General features: G+C 38.9%; 1 protein-coding gene across 7 annotated transcripts in view; it reads right to left on the reverse strand.

Moving 5' to 3' along the window:
- Nucleotides 1-23,865, reverse strand: part of LOC133618481 (receptor-type tyrosine-protein phosphatase mu-like) — a 580,372-nt gene that overhangs the window by 45,972 nt on the left and 510,535 nt on the right. For all 7 annotated transcript variants that reach the window (XM_072915241.1, XM_061978877.2, XM_061978875.2 and 4 more), the window contains one exon: nucleotides 1,704-1,801. In XM_072915241.1, coding sequence (XP_072771342.1) covers nucleotides 1,704-1,801 — 98 coding nt within the window. The remainder of the gene's footprint in view (nucleotides 1-1,703; nucleotides 1,802-23,865) is intronic.

Raw genomic sequence — 23,865 nt, forward strand, 5'->3', positions numbered from 1 at the left:
AGCATAATATTGTGATAGTCCAGTCCATAGTGGATCTAGAATAATAGTGTGAGAGTCCAGTCCATAGTGGATCTAACATAATAGTGTGAGAGTCCAGTCCATAGTGGATCTAACATAATAGTGTGAGAGTCCAGTTCATAGTGGATCTAACATAATAGTGAGCGTCCGGTCCATAGTGGATCTAACATAATATTGTGAGAGTTCAGTCCATAGTGGATCTAACATAATATTGTGAGAGTCCAGTCCATAGTGGATCTAACATAATAGTGTGAGAGTCCAGTCCATAGTGGATCTAACATAATAGTGAGAGTCCAGTCCATAGTGGATCTAACATAATAGTGTGAGAGTCCAGTTCATAGTGGATCTAACATAATAGTGAGTGTCCAGTCCATAGTGGATCTAACATAATAGTGTGAGATCCAGTCCATAGTGGGCGGGATTGGGGGGGTGTGGGGTTGAGGTGGGGGGGGGTAGGGGGCAGCGGGGGGTGTATATTGTAGCGTCCCGGAAGAGTTAGTGCTGCAAGGGGTTCTAGGTATTTGTTCTGTTGTGTTTATGTTGTGTTACGGTGCGGATGTTCTCCCGAAAAGTCGTTGTCATTCTTGTTTGGTGTGGGTTCACAGTGTTGTTAACACGGCCACCCTCAGTGTGACCTGTATGGCTGTTGACCAGGTATGACTTGCATTCACTTGTGTGTGTGAAAAGCCGTAGATATTATATGACTGGGCCGGCACGCAAAGGCAGTGCCTTTAAGGTTTATTGGCGCTCTGTACTTCTTCCTACGTCCGTGTACACAGCGGCGTTTTAAAAAGTCATACATTTTACTTTTTGAAACCGATAACGATAATTTCCGATATTACATTTTAAAGCATTTATCGGACATCTTTACTATTTTCTTTCGTCCTGTAACATAAAACAATATGTTTTCACCAAACAGTGAACTTGCGTGGAGGTGTGTGTGTGTGTGTGTGTGTGTGTGTGTGTATAAGTGTGTGTGTGAGAAAGAGAGAGTGCACGTGCAACTGATAATAAACATTAAAAGTTGTTGAAATCTGGCATCAAACAAATACATCAAAGAACGCAGAGCGCAGGCCCCCCAACACCCTACCCTGCGAGCTAAGTGTGCACGTGTGAGCGTGCACGTGTGAGTGCATGCCAGGCTTTCCCAAAACTCATCAGACCGTGCACGCAGCAGATGGCCCGCTGCGCTACGCTGGATCGACTTTACGAGGAAGCTCGACTGAGCCTCTATTGGACCGGGATCATATAGCAGACGCTTTGGGGGGGACCCACGAGGCCGCGCCCCCTCCCTTTTCCTCCTGCAGAGGATGCCACTAAGCAGGTGTGGAGAAGGTGAGGGGCGGGGCCGTAAGGCTGCACAGAAAGCGTCCTAATGAGGTACCGGGAGAGGAGATGCAAAGTCAGCAGAATTAAAGGTGCGCTCGTGTTTCCGCCACAACTTTATCTAACCTCAGAGCGACAAATTACAGCGGCACGTCGGAGCACATGAATAAAAAAAAAGGTGTACTGTTCCTTTAAAGATGACGAAACGCTCTCCTCATTCGATAAAAAGACCCCCGCAACCACGTTAGGGAGACCAGGGGTCTCCTGTTGCCGAGAGAGAAGCGAGTAATGAGGCCCATCCGTCAGCTCCCGTGGATGAGGAGAGCGCCACCTGTGCCTCTCTTCGCAGCGCAACTCACCCTGCCCACCTCCACCAGGTTGGTCACCATGACGATGGCCGCCGTGTTCTCCTGCCACACCATCCTCCAGAAGTCCAACACCGTCTCCTGCATGGGGCCTGGAAGGAGAGGAGACACACACCAGACGCTATAATAAAGAATAAAATACATAACACAATCATCTTCATCGCATTAAAGTAGATGCTACTCTACTAGGGATGATGTTCGAAACCGGTTTTCCCAGTTGTTCGATAAGAAAAGAACCGATTCCATGGACTCGAATCCCTTTTTGAAAACCAGTTCCCATTATCGAGGCCACTATAGTAAAGAAAGAGTTGGTTCTTTATTCAAATCCCTGGGAATTAATCCCTTCCCACAGGAAATGCCCTGTGGGACGGCAATGTTCTGCCCATTTAATTACAGACTCTTACTGACACCTTGTGGCGATATGAAAATACTACGCGTCATTAGTTTGGGCACTTCCGGGTTGGCGACGTCTGTTCAGTTCATGAGACAATTGAGAAGTAGACAAGTTGTGTTAGCTCTTACAAGCCCTGGAAAAGATAAGTCTGTAAGTAAACTGTTTAACTTGTTTATGTAACTCAATATTAAGGTGGGAAGTGGTTCAATTTGATAGTAAAACGATTTTTGTGCACTGTTTCAATGGATATTTAGAGGACTTAAAATGGCTGCCAGTCGTGTATTTCCACCATCAAAATAGTTTCAACACTCAGAAGTATTTGTTTGATGATAGTACTGTATATTTGTGTGAAGCTAATATTTACATATTGTGTATTACATTTCAGTATGTTAATTGAATCACATAGCTTATACATTTGTCATTGTGTGTATTTCAGTTTAAAAAAAATAAAAAAATAACAGTCCAGTGCAAGACAAAAGTAAAGATAGGAAAAGACAAAGCAAGATCAACAACAATAAAGAGCCGAAATTGATTGTTTGTTAGCTGTCTGCCTGTGTGTGTGTAGTTAGTATGTTCCAATAGCAGCAGAAGTGCACTTTTTGGAGAGCTGTATTATTTTCAGTTTTGTGCCCAAGTGACTGATTTTATTTAACACTATATTATTATTCATACACCTATAGTGATCACAGAGACAGGTTGTTTTTGTGTTACTGTATATATTTGTTTTTCTGAAAAATCCCACTTAATATACTTTGGGTAACAACAGTTAATATTTTATTTTATTTATTTTTTTTAGGGCGTAACAGTCAATATTTATTTATTTTTCTTATAAAATAAAAGTGAGCTTTTGTTAAAGCAAATATTGTGTTTTTTTCCCCCATATACAACAACCTATCTGGATTCGATAAGAGAACCGATAAGGAATCGGTTCGATAAGAGGATTCGATAATGGGCTCGAACTCTCGAAATTTCTTATCAAACATCATCCCTATACTCTATTATCAAATGTTTTTTTGTTGTTTTTTACCATTTCTACCGCTTGTCCCTTTCGGAGGGGGCCAAGAGGGGCTGGAGCCTATCCCAGCTGCAATTGGGCGGAAGGCAGGGTACGCCCTGGACTAGTCGCAAGTACTTTTCAGACCTTGAAAATGACTAAACGACCCGGACGGAAGTAATGAGACACACCCCACGTGTAGGAATTGGAGGGGAAAGGAAAAGAAAATGAAACAATTATAGACGAATAGGGAATTCATTAAATGATCAATTATTTTTTTTAGCTTAATTAGAATGATGATGAACTTTCACTTAATCAAAACGCAGACCGGAATTATCGCAAATTAATTAACAAATGCTAATTCCAACAGAGGTGACGGCCTTCTTTCCGACACCCCCCCCCCCATCAAAATTACCAGGTTTAATCAGTATAATTATGTAATTATGTAAACACACAATCTAAATAATGAATACAGACGACAAATCGAATCAGGAGAAAAACAAACAATCTAAAAACTCTATATTAATGATAAAATATCAAATAATTGGTTGTTGTGCTTCCAGAACAGTGCAAACAAACAGCAAAACTCGGTAACACTTTAGTATGGGTAACATATTCACCATTAATTAGTTGCTAATTAACATGCAAATTAGTAACATATTATTACTTAATTAGTCATTAAGTACTTATTAATGCCTTATTCTGCATGGCCTTATCATACAACCAGTAAGCCATTAACTAAGAGTCTTCCCTCAATAACCTCAGAATTATTGCTTATTTGTAACCCTAACCGTAACCCTAACCCTTATATGTTCCCCTAGTGTCCAAATAACTCTAAATTAAGTCTTTGGTAACACTTTTGTATGGGGAACACATATTCACCATTAATTAGTTGCTTATTAACATGCAAATGAGTAACATATTGGCTCTTAATTAGTCATTATTACGTACTTATTAATGCCTTATTCTGCATGGCCTTATTATAAAACCAGTAAGCCATTAACTAAGAGTCTTCCCTCAATAACCTCAGAATTATTGCTTATTAGTAACCCTAACCATAACCCTAACCCTTATATGTTCCCCTAGTGTCCAAATAACTCTAAATTAAGTCTTTGGTAACACTTTAGTATGGGGAACACATATTCACCATTAATTAGTTGCTTATTAACATGCAAATTAGTGGCTCTTAATTAGTCATTATTACGTACTTATTAATGCCTTATTCTGCATGGCCTTATTATACAACCAGTAACCCATTAACTAAGAGTCTTCCCTCAATAACCTCAGAATTATTGCTTATTAGTAACCCTAACCCTAACCCTAACCCTAATATGTTCCCCTAGTGTCCAAATAACTCTAAATTAAGTCTTTGGTAACACTTTAGTATTGGGAACACATATTCACCATTAATTAGTTGCTTATTAACATGCAAATGAGTAACATATTGGCTCTTGATTAGTCATTATTACGTACTTATTAATGCCTTATTCTGCATGGCCTTATTATACAACCAGTAACCCATTAACGAAGAGTCTTCCCTCAATAACCTCAGAATTATTGCTTATTAGTAACCCTAACCCTAACCCTAACCCTAATATGTTCCCCTAGTGTCCAAATAACTCTAAATTAAGTCTTTGGTAACACTTTAGTATTGGGAACACATATTCACCATTAATTAGTTGCTTATTAACATGCAAATGAGTAACATATTGGCTCTTAATTAGTCATTATTAAGTACTTATTAATGCCTTATTCTGCACGGCTTTATTATACAACCAGTAAGCCATTAACTAAGAGTCTTCCCTCAATAACCTCAGAATTATTGCTTATTTGTAACCCTAACCGTAACCCTAACCCTTGTATGTTCCCCTAGTGTCCAAATAACTCTAAATTAAGTCTTTGGTAACACTTTAGTATGGGGAACACATATTCACCATTAATTAGTTGCTTATTAACATGTAAATGAGTAACATATTGGTTATTAATTAGTCATTATTACGTACTTATTAATGCCTTATTTTGCATGGCCTTATTATACAACCAGTAAGCCATTAACTAAGAGTAAAACACGGCACACTGATAAAGCTTAACCGAGTTTTACTATAACAATCTACAAGGTTAATATAGTCTTCCCCTCCATGTATCTGCTTTACATATTTGTATTGTTGCATTTGAAGCGATTAATGTTGATGACTGAGGTAATTATTATTATTCATTATCTGTAGTGCTATTTCTGTTGGTATTTTTATTGCTCCATTTGTAATGCAATAATCCATCCATTTTCTACCGCTTGTCCCGTTCGGGATTCATTTTAATTTCTGTGTTATTACTTTCTACTTCAATAACTGGTTCTTTGCTATCATTTTAAAGATTATAGTTGTACTAGGGTTGTGCGGTATACCGCTATTAGTATAGTACCGCGATACTAATGAATCATATTCAGTACTATACCGCCTCTAAAAAGTACCGGTCCACCACCTGTCAGCAGTGATGTACTACTTCAATATCACTGATTCTTGTCTCTATGGAGACAAATCATGTACAATTGTTTCAAGCCTGTAAGGCACGTGATAGCTCTACATGCTTCACATTACACCAGAGTCATGATGATGGATGAGTAAACACTTCTCTCCAGTCAACACACGATCTCACTATGTCCAATCATTATCTATTAAGGCACATTCTTACTTTGAACACACTTCACACAAGTGAATGAAGGCATACTTAATCAACAGCCACACATGTCACACTAAGGGTGGCCGTATGAACAACGCCAACACTGTCATAAACATGTGCCATATAGTGAAACCACACTAAGCAACAATGACAAACATATTTTGGGAGAATATTTGCACCGTAACACAACAAAAACACAACAGAACAAATTCCCAGAATTCCCTGCAGCACCAACTCTTCTTGGACGCTACAATATAAATGGATCTACACTTAACATCTACTGTAATGATACCAAGTACGATAGCGTATGTTTTAATTGGTTTTACCCTTTAAAATCATTTTTTTAAATCATATTTATTTTTATATTGTTTTTATATTGGTTTTATATTTATTTATTTTTTGTTTTTATTCGGTCATTGGTGGAACTAGGGATAATACTTGAATATTGTTTTTAATATTGTTGTGCAGCACTTTGGAAACATTTTTGTTGTTTAAATGTGCTATACAAATAAAGTGGATTGGATAAGTTGATACTACTATGATTACATGGATATTTTTTAGCATCACAAAATCTTCTTTCGTTTTGTTTATAAACTCAGGAAATATGTCCTTGGACACTTGAAGACTTTGAATATGACTAATGTATGGTCCTGTAACTACTTGGTATCGGATTGATACCCAAATTTGTGGTATCATCCAAAACTAATGTAAAGTATCAAACAACAGATGAATAAATTATTATTAAATTTTAACAGAAGTGTAGATAGAACATGTTGAAACAGAAAATAATCAGATATTAACAGTAAATGAACAAGTAGATTAATCATTCATTTTCTACCACTTGTTCTTAATATTGTTGACAAAATAATAGGTAGATAAATGACACAATATGTTACTGCATATGTCAGCAGCTAAATTAGGAGCCTTTGTTTGCTTACTTACTACTAAAAGACAAGTTGTCTTGTATGTTCCCTATTTTATTTAAGGCCAACTTGCAATAAGAAACATATGTTTAATGTACCCTAAGATTTGTTGTTAAAATAAAGCCAATATTGAATTTTTTTTGTGGTCCCCTTTATGTAGAAAAGTACCAAAAAGTACCGAAATATTTTGGTACAGGTACCAAAATACTGGTATCAGGACATAATAATTTGTACATATCGTATTTGCTGATGTTGTTCTTGTTGTTGTTGTCCCTCTGTGCTATCCTTCACTTGTCCCTGCAATTTCCCCCTCTGTCTTCTTTTTAATGCCTACTGCTTCGGTCCGGCTGCGCCAAACATTAATTAATCAATCAATCCAAGTCAAATACAAATAAGTATCCCAGTAAATAGTAAATATGTAGCAGATATGGACATCTACATCAACAACATGATTTGACTGAAAAGCTGGACAGAGCATGGTCATCATGTGACGTAGTGTGTGTATGCACGCTACAACAGCTTCTTCTTCCTGATTATATATATATATATATATATATATATATATATATATATATATATATATATATATATATATATATATATATATATATATATATATATATATATAACACACTTTGAATTAAAAAAGGCTGCATTCATCCAGGCACTGGTCATCATGTTACGTAGTGTGTGTATGCACGCTACAACAGCTTCTTCTTCCTGATATATATATATATATATATATATATATATATATATATATATATATATATATATATATATATATATATATATATATATATGTATGTATATATATATATATATATATATATATATATGTATGTATATATATATATATATGTATGTATATATATATATATGTATGTATATATATATATATATATGTATGTATATATATATATATATATATATATATGTATGTATATATATATATATATATATATATATGTATGTATATATATATATATATATATATATGTATGTATATATATATATATATATATATATATATATATATATATATATATATATATATATAGTGTGTGTATGCACGCTACAACAGCTTCTTCTTCCTGATATATATATATATATATATATATATATATATATACTGTATATATCAGGAAGAAGAAGCTGTTATATATATATATATATATATATATATATATATATATATATATATATATATATATATATATACTGTATATATAAGGAAGAAGAAGCTGTTGTATCGTGCATACACACACTACGTCACATTACTATATATATATATATATATATATATATATATGTATGTGTGGGAAAAAAATCACAAGACTATTTCATCTCTACAGGCCTGTTTCATGAGGGGGGGTTCCCTCAATCATCAGGAGATTTTAATGGGAGCATTCACATACCATGGATTATATAGGGCACAGAGTGGGTGGGTACAGGCTGGTGTAGGGGCGTGGTGATTGGCTCATGTGTTACCTAGGAGGTGTTTCCGTCTGTGGCGGCATGCTGTTACAATTTGTTACAATGTGTCGGATGTGTTAATGTCCTTGCGTGTTACATTAACACATCCGACACATATGTAGGATTAACTGAAGGAGAGTTCAAAACCAGATGGAACAATCACAAGGCTTCTTTCAGGAACCAAAACCTGCGGAATACCACAGAACTCAGCAAACACATTTGGGACCTCAAAGACAATAATGTTGAATATTCAATAACATGGCAAATTCTTGCATCCAGCACACCTTACAATAGTGGTAATAAAAGATGCAACCTATGCTTGAAAGAAAAACTGTTTATTATTTACCGTCCAGACCTGTCATCCCTCAACAAGCGCAGCGAAATTGTAACAGCATGCCGCCACAGACGGAAACACCTCCTAGGTAACACATGAGTCAATTACCACGCCCCTACACCAGCCTGTACCCACCCACTCTGTGCCCTATATAATCCATGGTATGTGAATGCTCCCATTAAAATCTCCTGATGATTGAGGGAACCCCCCCTCATGAAACAGGCCTGTAGAGATGAAATAGTCTTGTGATTTTTTTCCCACACATACATATATTGCGCTCTACTACGGTATCGAGCACTATTTTTTGGATAACCTTATTAAGACATATATATATATATATATATACTGTATATATCAGGAAGAAGAAGCCGTTGTAGCGTGCATACACACACTACGTCACATTACCATATATATATATATATATATATATATATATATATATATATATATATATATATATATATAGTGTGTGTATGGATGCTACAACAGTTTCTTCTTCCTGATATATATATATATATATATATATATATATATATCAGGAAGAAGAAGCTGTTGTAGCATCCATACACACACTATATATATATATATATATATATATATATATATATATATATATATATATATATATATATATATATATATATACATATATATATATATATATATATATATATATATATATATATATATATATATATATATATATATATATATATACATATATATATATATATGGTAATGTGACGTACAACAGCTTCTTCTTCCTGATATATATATATATATATATCAGGAAGAAGAAGCTGTTGTACGTCACATTACCATATATATATATATATATCCATTTTCTACCGCTTATTCCCTTCGGGGTCGCGGGGGCGCTGGAGCCTATCTCAGCTACAATCGGGCGGAAGGCGGGGTACACCCTGGACAAGTCGCCACCTCATCGCAGGGCCAACACAGATAGACAGACAACATTCACACTCACATCCACACACTAGGGCCAATTTTTAGTGTTGCCAATCAACTTATCCCCAGGTGCATGTCTTTGGAGGTGGGAGGAAGCCGTAGTACCCGGAGGGAACCCACGCAGTCACGGGGAGAACATGTAAACTCCACACAGAAAGATCCCGAGCCCGGGATTGAACCCAAGACTACTCAGGACCTTCGTATTGTGAGGCAGATGCACTAACCCCTCTTCCACCGTGCTGCCCATATATATATATATATATATATAAATATATATATATATATATATATATATATATATATATATATATATATATATATATATATATATATATATATATATATATATACCGTATATATCAGGAAGAAGAAGCTGTTGTAGCGTGCATACACACACTACGTCACATTACCATATATATATATATATATATATATATATATATATATATACATATATAAAATCAATAATCAATAGCAGCTGAGCTGTTTATCAATAAAAATGTATATTTATAGACACAATCCATTCTTTGTTTTCTATGGTTGTCATAACATTTTCAACCCCAACTGGTAACCTTCTGTTCAATTTGATTGACCTACCATTTTATTTTTATATATATATATATATATATATATATATATATATATATATATATATATATATAGAGATGAAATAGTCTTGTGATTTTTTTTCCCACACATACATACATATATATATATATATATTTATACACTGTATATATCAGGAAGAAGAAGCTGTTGTAATTCAAAGTGTGTGTATATATATATATATATATATATATATATATATATATATATATATATATATAAAATGGTTGGTCAATCAAAATGAACAGAAGGTTACCAGTGGTGGTGAAAATGTTATGATAACCATAGAAAACAAGGAATGGATTGTGTCTATAAATATAAATTTTTATTGATAAACAGCTCAGCTGCTATTGATCTTGAGTGGTATCAGCGGACGCCAACTCGGAGCTTACAGTCATTTTACTTTTTGATCGTCTTTGACCCGTTTCATGCGGCCTTTCTTGTTTTACTCTACCTCCGCAATAACAATCGTGTTAAAACTTTTGATAAAACACTTCTGAGACTCCCGACAGCTTCCGCGAGAAAGTCTTTTTTTTCCAAGAGTTGAACTCGTTTTGTTTCCAGTCAGTCTCACACTTTTTCAAACAACCTCTGAAAATCTCCCGTCCCAGTCAGTGCGCCGTCGCCAACCAACTGGAAGCTCGGAGCGCCCACCCGTCCGCCTCCCACACTTGTCCCCCGAGGGAGTGGGAGGGAAAGTCGGTGGCGGTGGACGGCGAGAAGTTTGGGCGAGTGAGAAGCGGGACAGCTGGTGTGTAGGTAGTTAACAAGCACAAAACACTTGGCACTATCATTATTATTATTGTTATTATTACTATTATGGTGGCGGTCAAAGCATCAAGCGGGGCTTCTGCTGCCAAAGAAGTTTCATTATTTCATATGCGAGTGGAGACCAGATGACAGGAAGCGGACTTTTTGAATACAAACTATAAATACAGATAATTAAAGTTACTTGTATTTGTACACAAAAATGTTGGAATAGAATATTAACTCTGAGATTATAATCGCACAGTTGTTGATACAGAATGTATCCCACATCATAGCTCTGTTTTGAAAGTTTGGATGTTCAATGTGATGTCAATCAATATATTCCCCAAATTATATTTCTCATCCACTGCATAGACAAAATATAGGACAATTGTGTTGTATCGTGTGTCACGGCTGGTTACAACTCCTGTGGTTAGTGTTTGTTCCTGTCCTGCGCTCTTATTTTGGTGGCACTTCCTTTTGTGTTGGTGTTTTTTCGTCTGCCATCGAGCACTATTCCCCTCACCTGTTTTCTGTTTGTGATTAGCACGGTTTAAGTTGAGCTTGTGACACCATGGGCTTGTGGGGACATTGTTATCTGTTTTCTGGTGACTACAGACAATCTTTTTTCATGCTACGCTCTAGTACGCTCCTACTTTGTGGACGCCGTCTGCTCCACATTTTATAGTAAGTGTTTTTTTTGCTGTGTTCCAGCATTTTGTTATGTGTCTTTCATAGTCTGGCCGTTTAGAGCACTTCCCTTCTGCTCTCGCCTTTTCGTCTTCAGCGGGTCCTCCCACGACGCCGCCATCTACGTCTCCAGCGGGTCCTTCCACGACGCCGCCATCTTCGTCTCCAGCGGGTCCTTCCACGACGCCGCCATCATTGTCTCCATTGGGCTTATTGTCGCCTCTTGTCCTGGAATCAGCTCCAGGTTTCCTGCCGCACAAGCGGCCATCAGGCATGCTAGGCCCAGGACCCGGGCATGGACGGTGGCAGCTGCTGGTGCGTCGTGGCCACGAGGTCCGCCTCCTCGTCAGCCACGGATGTGGTAGTTCCGTGGTTGCCCGCCTCGCCAGCTGCGGTGGCCGCCATCTGACTCTTCCCCGGTTGTTGCGAGGACATATAGCCAGGCGACCCACGGCCTAGTCCTCCCTCCGCTCTCCCGTGACTTTGGACTTTTTTCTTTTTGTTTTCTAGAACGTTTGGTATCCGTTCTGTTGGTTGTGGGCATTCTGTCACGGCTGGTTACACCAGGCCGTGCCTTATGTTGCGTTTTGTTAGTGTTCTCCTGTGTTTAGTGCTTGTTCCTGTCCTGCGCTCTTATTTTGGTGGCACTTCCTTTTGTGTTGGTGTTTTTTCGTAGCTGCTTTACGCCTGCCTTCGAGCACTTGTCCCCTCACCTGTTTTCTGTTTGTGATTATAATAAATAATAAATGGGTTAAATGATAAATGGGTTGTACTTGTATAGCGCTTTTCTACCTTCAAGGTACTCAAAGCGCTTTGACACTACTTCCACATTTACCCATTCACACACACATTCACACACTGATGGAGGGAGCTGCCATGCAAGGCGCTAACCAGCATCCATCAGGGGCAAGGGTGAAGTGTCTTGCTCAGGTGGGGATTGAACCAGGGACCCTCGGGTCGCGCACGGCCATTCTTCCACTGCGCCATGCCGTTAGCACTATTTAAGTTGAGCTTGTGACACCATGGGCTTGTCGGGACATTGTTATCTGTTTTCTGGTGACTACAGACACACATTCTCTAGTACGTTCCTACTTTGTGGACGCCTTCTGCTCCACATTTTATATTAAGTGTTTTTTTGCTGTGTTCCAGCATTTTTTATGTGTCTTTCATAGTCTGGCCGTTTAGAGCACTTCCCTTCTGCTCTCGCCTTTTGTCTTTGCTTCTTTAAATAATAAACGCCCTTTTTTACTTCACGCTGCTGCCTCGTTCGTCTGCATCTTTAAAATCAGTTAGAGATGCTACCTCAGTAGAAGCATTCAAGTCCCATCTTAAAACTCATTTGTATACTCTAGCCTTTAAATAGACCCCCCTTTTAGACCAGTTGATCTGCCGTCTCTTTTCTGCTCTGCCCCCCTCTTCTGCGAGTAGAGGTTATCAGGTGACCACAGATGTTCAAGGTCGGGACCCGGGATGGACCACTCATCTGTGCATCCGTTGGGGACGTCTCTGTGCTGCTGACTTGTCTCCACTCAAGATGATCCTTTGCTGGCCCCACTATGGACTGGACTCTCACACTATTAACTAGATCCACTCGACATCCATTGCACCGGTCGCCCGGGGGGGGGGAGGTCCCCACATCTGCAGTCCCCCCCAAGGTTTGTCATTGTATCCCATCAGGTTGAGTTTTTTCTTGCCCTGATGTGAGATCTGAGCCGAGGATGTCGTTGTGGCTTGAGCAGCCCTTTCAGACATTTGTGATTAAGGGCTATATAAATAAACTTTGATTGATAGACTCCCAAGTGGAGGAGTTCAAGTACCTCGGAGTCTTGTTCACGAGTGAGGGAAGACTGGATCGTGCGATCGACAGGCGGATCGGTGCCGCGTCTTCAGTAATGCGGATGCAGTATTGATCCGTTGTGGTGAAGAAGGAGCTGAGCCGGAAGGCAAAGCTCTCAATTTACCGGTCGATCTACGTTCCCATCCTCACCTATGGTCATGAGCTTTGGGTTATGACCAAAAGGACAAGATCACGGGTACAAGCGGCCGAAATGAGTTTCCTCCACCGGGTGGCAGGTGTCTCCCTTAGAGGTAGGGTGAGAAGCTCTGTCATCCGGGAGGAACTCAGAGTAAAGCCACTGCTCCTCCACATTAAGAGGAGCCAGATGAGGTGGTTCGGGCATCTGGTCAGGATGCCACCCGAACGCCTCCCTAGAGAGGTGTATAGGGCACGTCTGACCGGCAGGAGGCCACGGAGAAGACCCAGGACACGTTGGGAAGACTATGTCTCCCGGCTGGCCTGGGAACGCCTCGGGATCCCCCGGGAGGAGCTGGACGAAGCGGCTGGGGAGATGGAAGTCTGGGTTTCTCTACTTAGTCTGCTGCCCCGGAAGAAAATTGATGGATGGATGGATGATAGATTTTGATTGATGACGTGGCAATTCGCCCTCTTTGTGTGCCCTTGTGAGGTTTTAATTATCCTTTTCCATTCTTTGTAACTGAACTACTGTGTATAACAATTGTCCTGTGGATCATTAAAGTCCAAGTCTAAGTCTGAAACAGGCGGACATAGTTTCCGCATGGCTTCTGCAATAGAGTTGTGGTCTGTGCGTGCAGTGATTTGTGTGGCCAGATTTTTATATTTTTTACCATTCACACACGTTAAAAGTTGATGATGTTGACGACTGAAGGTTACGGCAAGCAGAAAAATAGTTGTTTATTTCAAAAAAATGACTTGAGGCTACGAGTGTGTTTTAATCAATTACTCGACAGACAAACTAATCGATAGATTATCCAATTCCAAAAAAAAAAACGTAAAGAAAAATTCGACAAACTACCTTTGTTGTGGTTCCTGAAAAAAGTCTTTTTTTGTGTAATTTGTGGTGAATTATTGAGTTATTCAGCAAGTGTAGAGAACAGGCACTGCTAGCAGGTTAGCGCGCTAATGAGGACTATTTTGCATCTGTGTGCCACAAACGAGTGAGACAACCTTGCCGAGGGGCTGCTCAAAGTCTCGAAGACTGAAGACGTGGGAGAAGTGAAAAGTGTCTGAGCGCTCGCTCGGGGAACGCCAAGGTGAGAGCGCCATTTTTTTTTCTTTCTTTTGTTCAGACGTTTGGAAACGCGCTTCACTGAAGAGTTCCTCCTGACTGCCGGGGCCGAGGATGATGCCGCCGCAGCGATTCGCTGACAGTCGTCAGAAGCCAGGAGTGTGACGGCGGTGGAAATCCCAAAGCCAGGTGAGCACGGCGCCGACGCAGATCAACGGGCGCCTAAACAGACCGCCGCGTTCCTCTGGCGCCCGGTAATAAATACAGTCGCCAGATTTGAGCATCGAGCACACTCGCTTAGCATTGATTTGTTGCCAGCCTGTAAATAATCCAACTTTCAGCCTTTAGGCGACATTCCTGGCAGAGCCGCGGTGAGAAGGGTAGCGAAGGCCGGAGGGGATGACGAAATCTCACAGGAAACGCATACTTGCCAACCTTGAGACCTCCGATTTCGGGAGGTGGGGGGGTGGGGAGTGAGGGCGTGGTCGGGGTGGGTGGGGCGGACGTGGTTGGGGGCGTGGTTAAGAGGGGAGGAGTATATTGACAGCTAGAATTCACCAAGTATTTCATACATATATATATATATATATATATATATATATATATATATATATATATATACATATATATATATATTAGAGATGCGTGGTTTGCGGACACAACCGCGGAGTCCGCGGATTATCCGCGGGTCGGGCGGTTGAAATAAAATAAAATTAGATTTTATCCGCGGGTCGGGTCGGGCGGTTGAAATAAAAAAAAATTAGATTTTAAATAGATTCAGGCGGGTGGCAGTTAAACTAATTCGGAAATATATATACATAGTTAAATGTTGTTACCCACATACAAAAAACGAGCAGGCACCTGCAGCATGCCACAACAGAAGAAGAAAAAAAAAAAGAGATGGCAACGCCGGCAGCAAACGTGGTACGCGACAAACTAAAAAAGGGAATACTAAAGACCAGGGGAAAAAAAGGCCAGAAAAGTTCAGCGTGGACTCGTTTTTATGAGGTTGTAAATCAGGATGATAGTAATGCTGGCTACGTGATTTGCAAGAGCTGCGACGCTGTTTATGTCTACGACAGTCACAAAACCGGGACATCTAACATGGTGCATCACATTTGTGCAAAACCCCGAACCTCCACAAACACCCTGAGCATGAGCAGTTTCGTCCGCCGTGATCCCAGAAGAGTGCCACAGGATGTTAAAACAAGATAGAACGCAGCTGCCTGCAGCAGTTTGAGTGGCGCGAGCGCGCTTGGAGGTGTGCTCAGCGCGGCTCCCAGATGATTGCGCACTGGTGTGCGTCTGGGACAGCGTGGCACGCATTGAATGTCTATGCTACATTGGACCAGTCTCCTTTCTTTAACAGGCAAAAGCTTTATAACCTCACTAATGCCTTGCATCGTCTATATTAGATATATAACAACGGGCGGGTGGCGGATGGCGGGCGGGTGCGGTTTTGATTAAATGTTAGTTCGGGTGGATGGCGGATGGTTGACGACTTTTGTGATGCGGTTGCGGATGAAATAATTGCCTATCCGCGCATCTCTAATACATATATATATATATATATATATATATATATATCCTGAAAATATGCAAACAAATCTGTGTTTCGATAATTGATACTTCAAACTTGCATAAATATAACATGAATATAAGATAACTTGGCTTCTGAGAGCTTCAAATTGTAATGAATAAAATGGTAAAGTTGTTGATAAACAAGCAATTATTTTAATAATTAAATATGGTCATTTTAAATGAATTATTATGATAATTTAAAATTAATTATTTCAAATATATTTATTTTAATGTACTGTAATTCTATGGCTGGATGTAATAAGGAGTCAGAAAAAATACAGATAAAAATACAATTAATTTTGATGTTTTTAGCAAAATATAGTCAAAATGTATTTCGTTTTTTTTATTTTTTATTAATATATTTATTTTTAGGTAAGATAAACATAATAATACAATTTATCTCTAGTCTGGATGATTTAGTTCTTGTCACCCTGTTGTCCTCCCGTCGTGAAAAAAGGCTGTCGTCACTCAGGTCCGCATGGAGCTGGAGGGGGCGTGGCCTTCAGCTCTGGCTGAAAATCGGGAGATTTTCGGGGGAATATTTGTCCCGGGAGGTTTTCGGGTGAGGCACTGAATTTCCTGAGTCTCCCGGAAAATTCGGGAGGGTTGGCAAGTATGCAGGAAACGCCAACTTAGCGCGGCTGCTGGCGCCGAGCTACCCGCGCTCGTAAAAAGCGGGCCGAAGTGAGGCGCTTAATCTGCCGACTAAATGGGCTGCAGCCCTCCGTAATGAGGCGGGGTGATGAGGCTTTTATGGAGTGACAGCTGCTCCACCTGCCGTTGTCACCTTGACAAGTCCCCTTGGCAGCGGACTCTAAAGCTAACGAGCGCCGTTGTCTTCCGCCCGAGGAGTGCGTCAGCTCCACGACGACGCCTGCTTTCATCGGCGAACGCTGAGCGGCGGCTGCTCCCTTAGGACCGTGGTGGTGGTGGCGGGGGAGGGTGTAGCTTTGGGGTGTCCTCTCATGTCGGTCTGCTTCTCGCTTGCTCGTCTGCTGCAGCCCCAGCAAGATGCCATAAAAGGCATCCAGATGTTTCCACATGTGGATGTGGGAGGAGCGGATGGGGAAGAAACTGACTAATTAGCTCCAATAAGTCAACTTTTCTTTCCATAAATGAATATGAAATTGTCAGCAGCAGAGTCGTCTTCGTTTTTGTCCACCAGATCCAAGTCTGAGTGAAGCAGAAGTGTATCGCTTTGCAACCATGAACCAGAACAATTGAGTTTATTTCTCCTTGCTCAATTTAATAGTTTAATATAATATACTGTAAAATAGTTTTTGGTAACACTTTAGTATGGAGAACATATTCACTAGTAATTAGGGATGTCCCGATCCAGGTTTTTGCACTTCCGATCCGATACCGATATTGTTTTTGCACTTCCGATCCGATACCGATACTGACCGATACCGATACTGACCGATAATGCCTATCCGAGCATGTATTAAAGTTTAAAGTTATTTAGCCTACTTAGTTGTCAGAATCATGTTGAAAAGGGTTTTAGTACTCTTGATAACAACTAGCCAGCTGAATTAGGAGAGTTTGAATAATACACAATGGTTAGTAACAAGAAACTGACCTGTTTATTCAAGGATAAACACAAAATAGACAAAATTATACATGACAAACAGAAATGGCATCATTGAAACTAGGGCTGGGCGATATGGCCTTTTTTTAATATTGCAATATTTTAAGGCCATATTGCGATACACGATATATATCTCGATATTTTGCCTTAGCCTTGAATGAACACTTGATGCATATAATCACATCAGTATGATGATTCTATGTGTTTTGATTGATTGATTGAGACTTTTATTAGTAGGTTGCACAGTGAAGTACATATTCCGTACAATTGACCACTAAATGGTAACACGCGAATAAGTTTTTCAACTTGTTTAAGTCGGGGTCCACTTAAATTGATTCATGATACAGATATATACTATCAGATATATACTATCATCATAATACAGTAATCACACAAGATAATCACAATGAATTATTTACATTATTTATAATCCAGGGTGTGGAGGGGGGCGCCGGATGTAAGTGTCAAAAAGACAACTAAAAGAGTTTCATATGAGAATAAATCTAAAGTTAAAATATAGGGTAGAAATGCACCCATTTGCAGGAAATGTAGTCTTGATTTTCAAAATTTTCTTTCAAGGCTTGCATGTCTACATTAAAACATTCTTCTTCATATTGCATTAATATATGCTACTTTTAAACTTTCATGCAGAGAAGGAAATCACAACTTAAAAAAAATCACTATTTTTTTCATACGGTGTTGATCTGGAAATTTTGATGGTGTGGACGTGTGGCACCGAATGGAGATAAGCGTCTCGACAGACGTTACAATATTTGAACAATGATGACAAAAACTGTTTTCTCTGTCGTGTCCGTGTGTCGAAAATTGTTATGCGCTTATTTTTTTATTTGATTTTGTGCGTGGCATAGATTTGCCGTGCGCATAGGACGCTTGAGCAGGCGCGCACCTTAGCGGCTGCACTAGCATCACAGCTAACGTTAGCCATGCTGCTACCTTGCTCTCTGCTGGGAAAGGGTATATACGTATGTGACGTATGACGTGACAGTATGTGACGTGTGTAAGAAGGTGCGCTCGCTGTCTGTGAGAGGGAGACACAGGAAAGAGTGAGAAGAGCCTGTCGTGTAATGCCAGCAGCTAAAAGCAACTGCGTGAGAATCCACAGACCTGTGGATGTGTTGAAGGTGTGCTGGAAAATGCGGAACGGAACTTAGGGAACAGCAGAAAAGTGGAATGTATTATTTAAATCGGTGCGTTGGAAAACACGGACCGGGTTTTTTTTTTAAACTGGATCTGGATCGGCATTTTCCCATGCCTTGCCGATACGCATTTTTTTGCGAATATCGGCGGCCGATCCCATCCAAATATCGGATCGGGACATCCCTACTAATAATTAGTTGCTTATCAAAGCAACAAAGACTTAATTTAGAGTTATTTGGACACTAGGGCAGTGTTTTTCAACCACTGGTGTGCCGTGGGAGATGATCTAATTTCACCTATTTGGGTTAAAAATATTTTTTGCAAACCAGTAATTATAGTCTGCAAATGATGTGTTGTTGTTGAGTGTCGGTGCTGTCTAGAGCTCGGCAGAGTAACCGTGTAATACTCTTCCATATCAGTAGGTGGCAGCCGGTAGATAATTGCTTTGTAGATGTCGGAAACAGCGGGAGGCAGGGTGCAGGTAAAAAGGTGTCTAATGCTTAAACCAAAAGGTGAGTGCCCCTAGGAAAAGCCATTGAAGCTTAGGGAAGGCTATGCGGAACGAAACTAAAACTGAACTGGCTACAAAGTAAACAAAAACAGAATGCTGGACGACAGCAAAGACTTACTGTGGAGCAAAGACGGCGTCCACAATGTACATCCGAACATGACATGACAATCAACAATGTCCCCACAAAGAAGGATAAAAACAACTGAAATATTCTTGATTGCTAAAACAAAGTAGATGCGGGAAATATCGCTCATAGGAAGACGTGACACTCTTACAGGAAAATACCAAAAAAGAGAACAAGCCACCAAAATAGGAGCACAAGAAAAGAACTAAAACACTACTCACAGGAAAACACCAAAAAACTCAAAGTAAGTCAGGGTGTGATGTGAAAGGTGGTGACAGTACACCTACTTTGAGACAAGAGCTATAGTGATGCATGCTTGGTTATGGTTTAAATTCATATCCAACAATTACGACAACGACTTTTTACTGTCAACTGAGTTTCATTTTTTTAATGCTTTCTGCTGGTGGTGTGCCTCCGCATTTTTCCAACGCAAAAAAAGTGCCTATGCTCAACAAAGCACTAGGGAAACATATTAGGGTTAGGGTTAGGGTGAGGGTTACTAATAAGCAATCATTCTGAGGTTATTGAGGGAAGACTCTTAGTTAATGGCTTACTGGTTGTATAATAGAGTAAGGCATTAATAAGTACTTAATAATGACTAACTAAGAGCCAATATGTTACTCATTTGCAAGTTAATAAGCAACTAATTAATGGTGAATATGTGTTCCCCATACTAAAGTGTTACCAAAGACCTCATTTAGAGTTATTTGGACACTAGGGGAACATATAAGGGTTAGGGTTACTAATAAGCAATTATTCTGAGGTTATTGAGGGAAGACTCTTAGTTAATGGCTTACAGGTTCTATAATAGAATAAGGCATTAATAAGTACTTAATAATGACTAATTAAGAGCCAATATGTTACTATTTTGCATGTTAATAAGCAACTAATTAATGTTGAATATGTGTTCCCCATACTAAAGTGTTACCAAAGACTTAATTTAGAGTTATTTGGACACTAGGGGAACATATAAGGGTTAGGGTTACTAATAAGCAATTATTCTGAGGTTATTGAGGGAAGACTCTTAGTTAATGGCTTACTGGTTCTATAATAGAATTAGGCATTAATAAGTACTTAATAATGACTAACTAAGAGCCAATATGTTACTATTTTGCATGTTAATAAGCAACTAATTAATGGTGAATATGTGTTCCCCATACTAAAGTGTTACCATACTTTTTAATATTAGCTGTTAAAAATAGCTGTCCTATCCAATAAAAATTTTTTTGGGGGTGTTTTGATGCAGCTTTTTTTACGTCCGATGCTGATATTGGAGGATCGAGTATTGGCCAATTCCCATATTGACCCGATACGATGTCATTAGGAACCATACATACGTTTACACTTTCGTAATGTGCAATGTTAGGAAAGGCCTGATCAAGTCAAATTTGTCTGACAGAGAACAATGGTAGATATGAAAAACACTAACAGAATTCATTGTAAACTGTCTAGAATGGACTTATGCTGTCTTTAAGCTGAAATTGAGTGGTAATTGTTTCATTTTTAAATGACACAGTGGCCACAATAATTCATGAAATTAAGCCCTAAATGCAGTAGAATGATGCGAACACGTTTGTTACTGGACACTTTCTAATACGCTCTGTGGAGGGAGATGTTGCCAGCGCTGCCTGCAGGAGCAAAGGTCACCGCCTCTGTCCATGATGCTGAGGACAGAGCACCATCGGACAGGGGGGCGTGGCAGTGCTGACGGCGAGACACAGCTGGCAGGTGATTAGATTTCACAGGTGGTACGTGCTAATCTAATCATCTGTTGTCTTTAACGGTAAGCGGCCGGGAGCAGGAGAGGAGAGAGGATACGGACGTGACTGAAAAGTCACGTTCTGGGGGAGAAAGACTTTGAAAAAACCTTTGTCCATTGAAACCTTTGTTAAAAACTACACGCTTGGCTCTTGTGCCGTGTCTTCAGTGGAACTGCTAGGAAGCGACTTCCACACGCTCCATCCTTGGAAAGTTCAGATGTTGATATTTCTTTTCATTTATTTGTTTTAAGAGTATGATAGAATTGTCAGAGTAGACTTAAGTGCATTGTCATATTTAACGATGTGTCTCTATGCTTGACATCGAGTTATTCATTATTATCGGCAATATACTAAACCTACTCAGTGGCCTAGTGGTTAGAGTGTCCGACCTGAGATCGGTAGGTTGTGAGTTCTAACCCCGGCCGAGTCATACCAAAGACTACAACAAATGGGACCCATTACCTCCCTGCTTGGCACTCAGCATCAAGGGTTGGAATTGGGGGTTAAATCACCAAAAATGATTCCCGGGCGCGGCCACCGCTGCTGCTCACTGCTCCCCTCACCTCCCAGGGGGTCAAGGGTGATGGGGTCAAATGCAGAGAATAATTTCGCCACACCTAGTGTGTGTGTGTGACAATCATTGGTACTTTAACTTTAAAACAAAGTGACGACACAACACAACTTTGGTGTTGGTCCAACTGTTTGCATGACAAAAACGGATCCCAAATTAGTGTTGCATGTTGGCCTGCGAGGTGGCGGCAAAGAGCAAACACAGGCTTGCTTTAATTGAGACACAGAGGAGAGCAGGCTAATGAACAGCTAATTAATGCAACTCCCAGCTCGCCCTGAGCAGACTGTCAATGCATTAAGGCCTCTCTTCACTCTACACAAATACACATCTCCTACTTTCTTTTGCTGCACTTTTCTTTTTTTTTTAAGATAAGCATCTTTTAAAAGGGGTTTACAATTTTTTTTTTTTTTTTAAATATCTGTGTGCAAACCAGCGTGAGCGCGACGTTCATAACAATTAGGCAGCCGTTAACCTCCGGGGTCGCCCTAAGTGCTACTCTGATGGCCACGGGAATGGCGCGATAAAATGTGCCCGGACGTGTCAGCTAATCCACGCATTTGTTTCTTCCTTCATTCGGCCGCCTGATTGATCGTTCCCGTCGCACGGATGGAAGGAGAGACGAAACCCGGAGAGAAGCAGCAACAAGCGTCTGAGTGTTTGTGTTTCCCGAACACACTTGACTGAGCATCACAGAGAAGTTTAAATTTGGTCCATTGAGCATCAGCATCGCACGTTTCCTCTGCAGGTTGAAACATGTGCAAAACAAACAAAAGAGAACAATTAGGACTAAGAAGAAGTGTCCTTGTAGAACGCCGTTGTGCATGAAGATGAGGATGTTTGTTTGCACAGGTCATAACATTAGGTACACCTGTACACACACACACCAACATAAACATATATATATACTGTAGGTTATTATTAAAATCTTTTTTTTTTATTGATTTTCTTTGTATATATATATATATATATATATATATATATATAAAAAATATATATATACCGTATTTTTCGGACTATAAGTCGCAGTTTTTTTCATAGTTTGGTTGGGGTGCGACTTATACTCAGGAGCGACTTATGTGTGAAATTATTAACACATTACCGTAAAATATCAAATAATATTATTTATCTCATTCACGTAAGAGACTAGACGTATAAGATTTCATGGGATTTAGCGATTAGGAGTGACAGATTGTTTGGTAAACGTATAGCATGTTCTATATGTTATAGTTATTTGAATGACTCTTACCATAATATGTTACGTTAACATACCAGTTGGTTATTTATGCCTCATATATCGTACACTTATTCAGCCTGTTGTTCACTATTCTTTATTTATTTTAAATTGCCTTTCAAATGTCTATTCTTGGTGTTGGGTTTTATCAAATAAATTTCCCCCAAAAATGCGACTTATACTCCAGTGCGACTTATATACTGTATGTTTTTTTTCCTTCTTTATTGTGCATTTTCGGCCGGTGCGACTTATACTCCGGAGCGACTTATAGTCCGAAAAATACGATATATATATATATATATATATATATATATATATATATATATATATATATATATATATACATACATATACATGTACACATAGGTATAGATATATAATATACATACATACATATATATATATATATATATATATATATATACATACATATACATATATATATACATATATATATATATATATATATATATATATATATATATATATATATATATATATATATATATATATACATATATATATACATATATATATATATATATATATATATATATATATATATATATATATATATATATATATATATATATACATATACATATATATATATATATATACATATATATATACGTACAGATATATATATACGTACAGATATATATATACGTACAGATATATATATATATATATATATATATATATATATATATATATATATATATATATATATATATAATCAGTGTTGTCCAGATACCAATATTTTGGTACCGGTACCA

The sequence above is a fragment of the Nerophis lumbriciformis genome, linkage group LG19 (assembly GCF_033978685.3).
Source record: "Nerophis lumbriciformis linkage group LG19, RoL_Nlum_v2.1, whole genome shotgun sequence".
Classification (NCBI taxonomy): Eukaryota; Metazoa; Chordata; class Actinopteri; order Syngnathiformes; family Syngnathidae; genus Nerophis; species Nerophis lumbriciformis.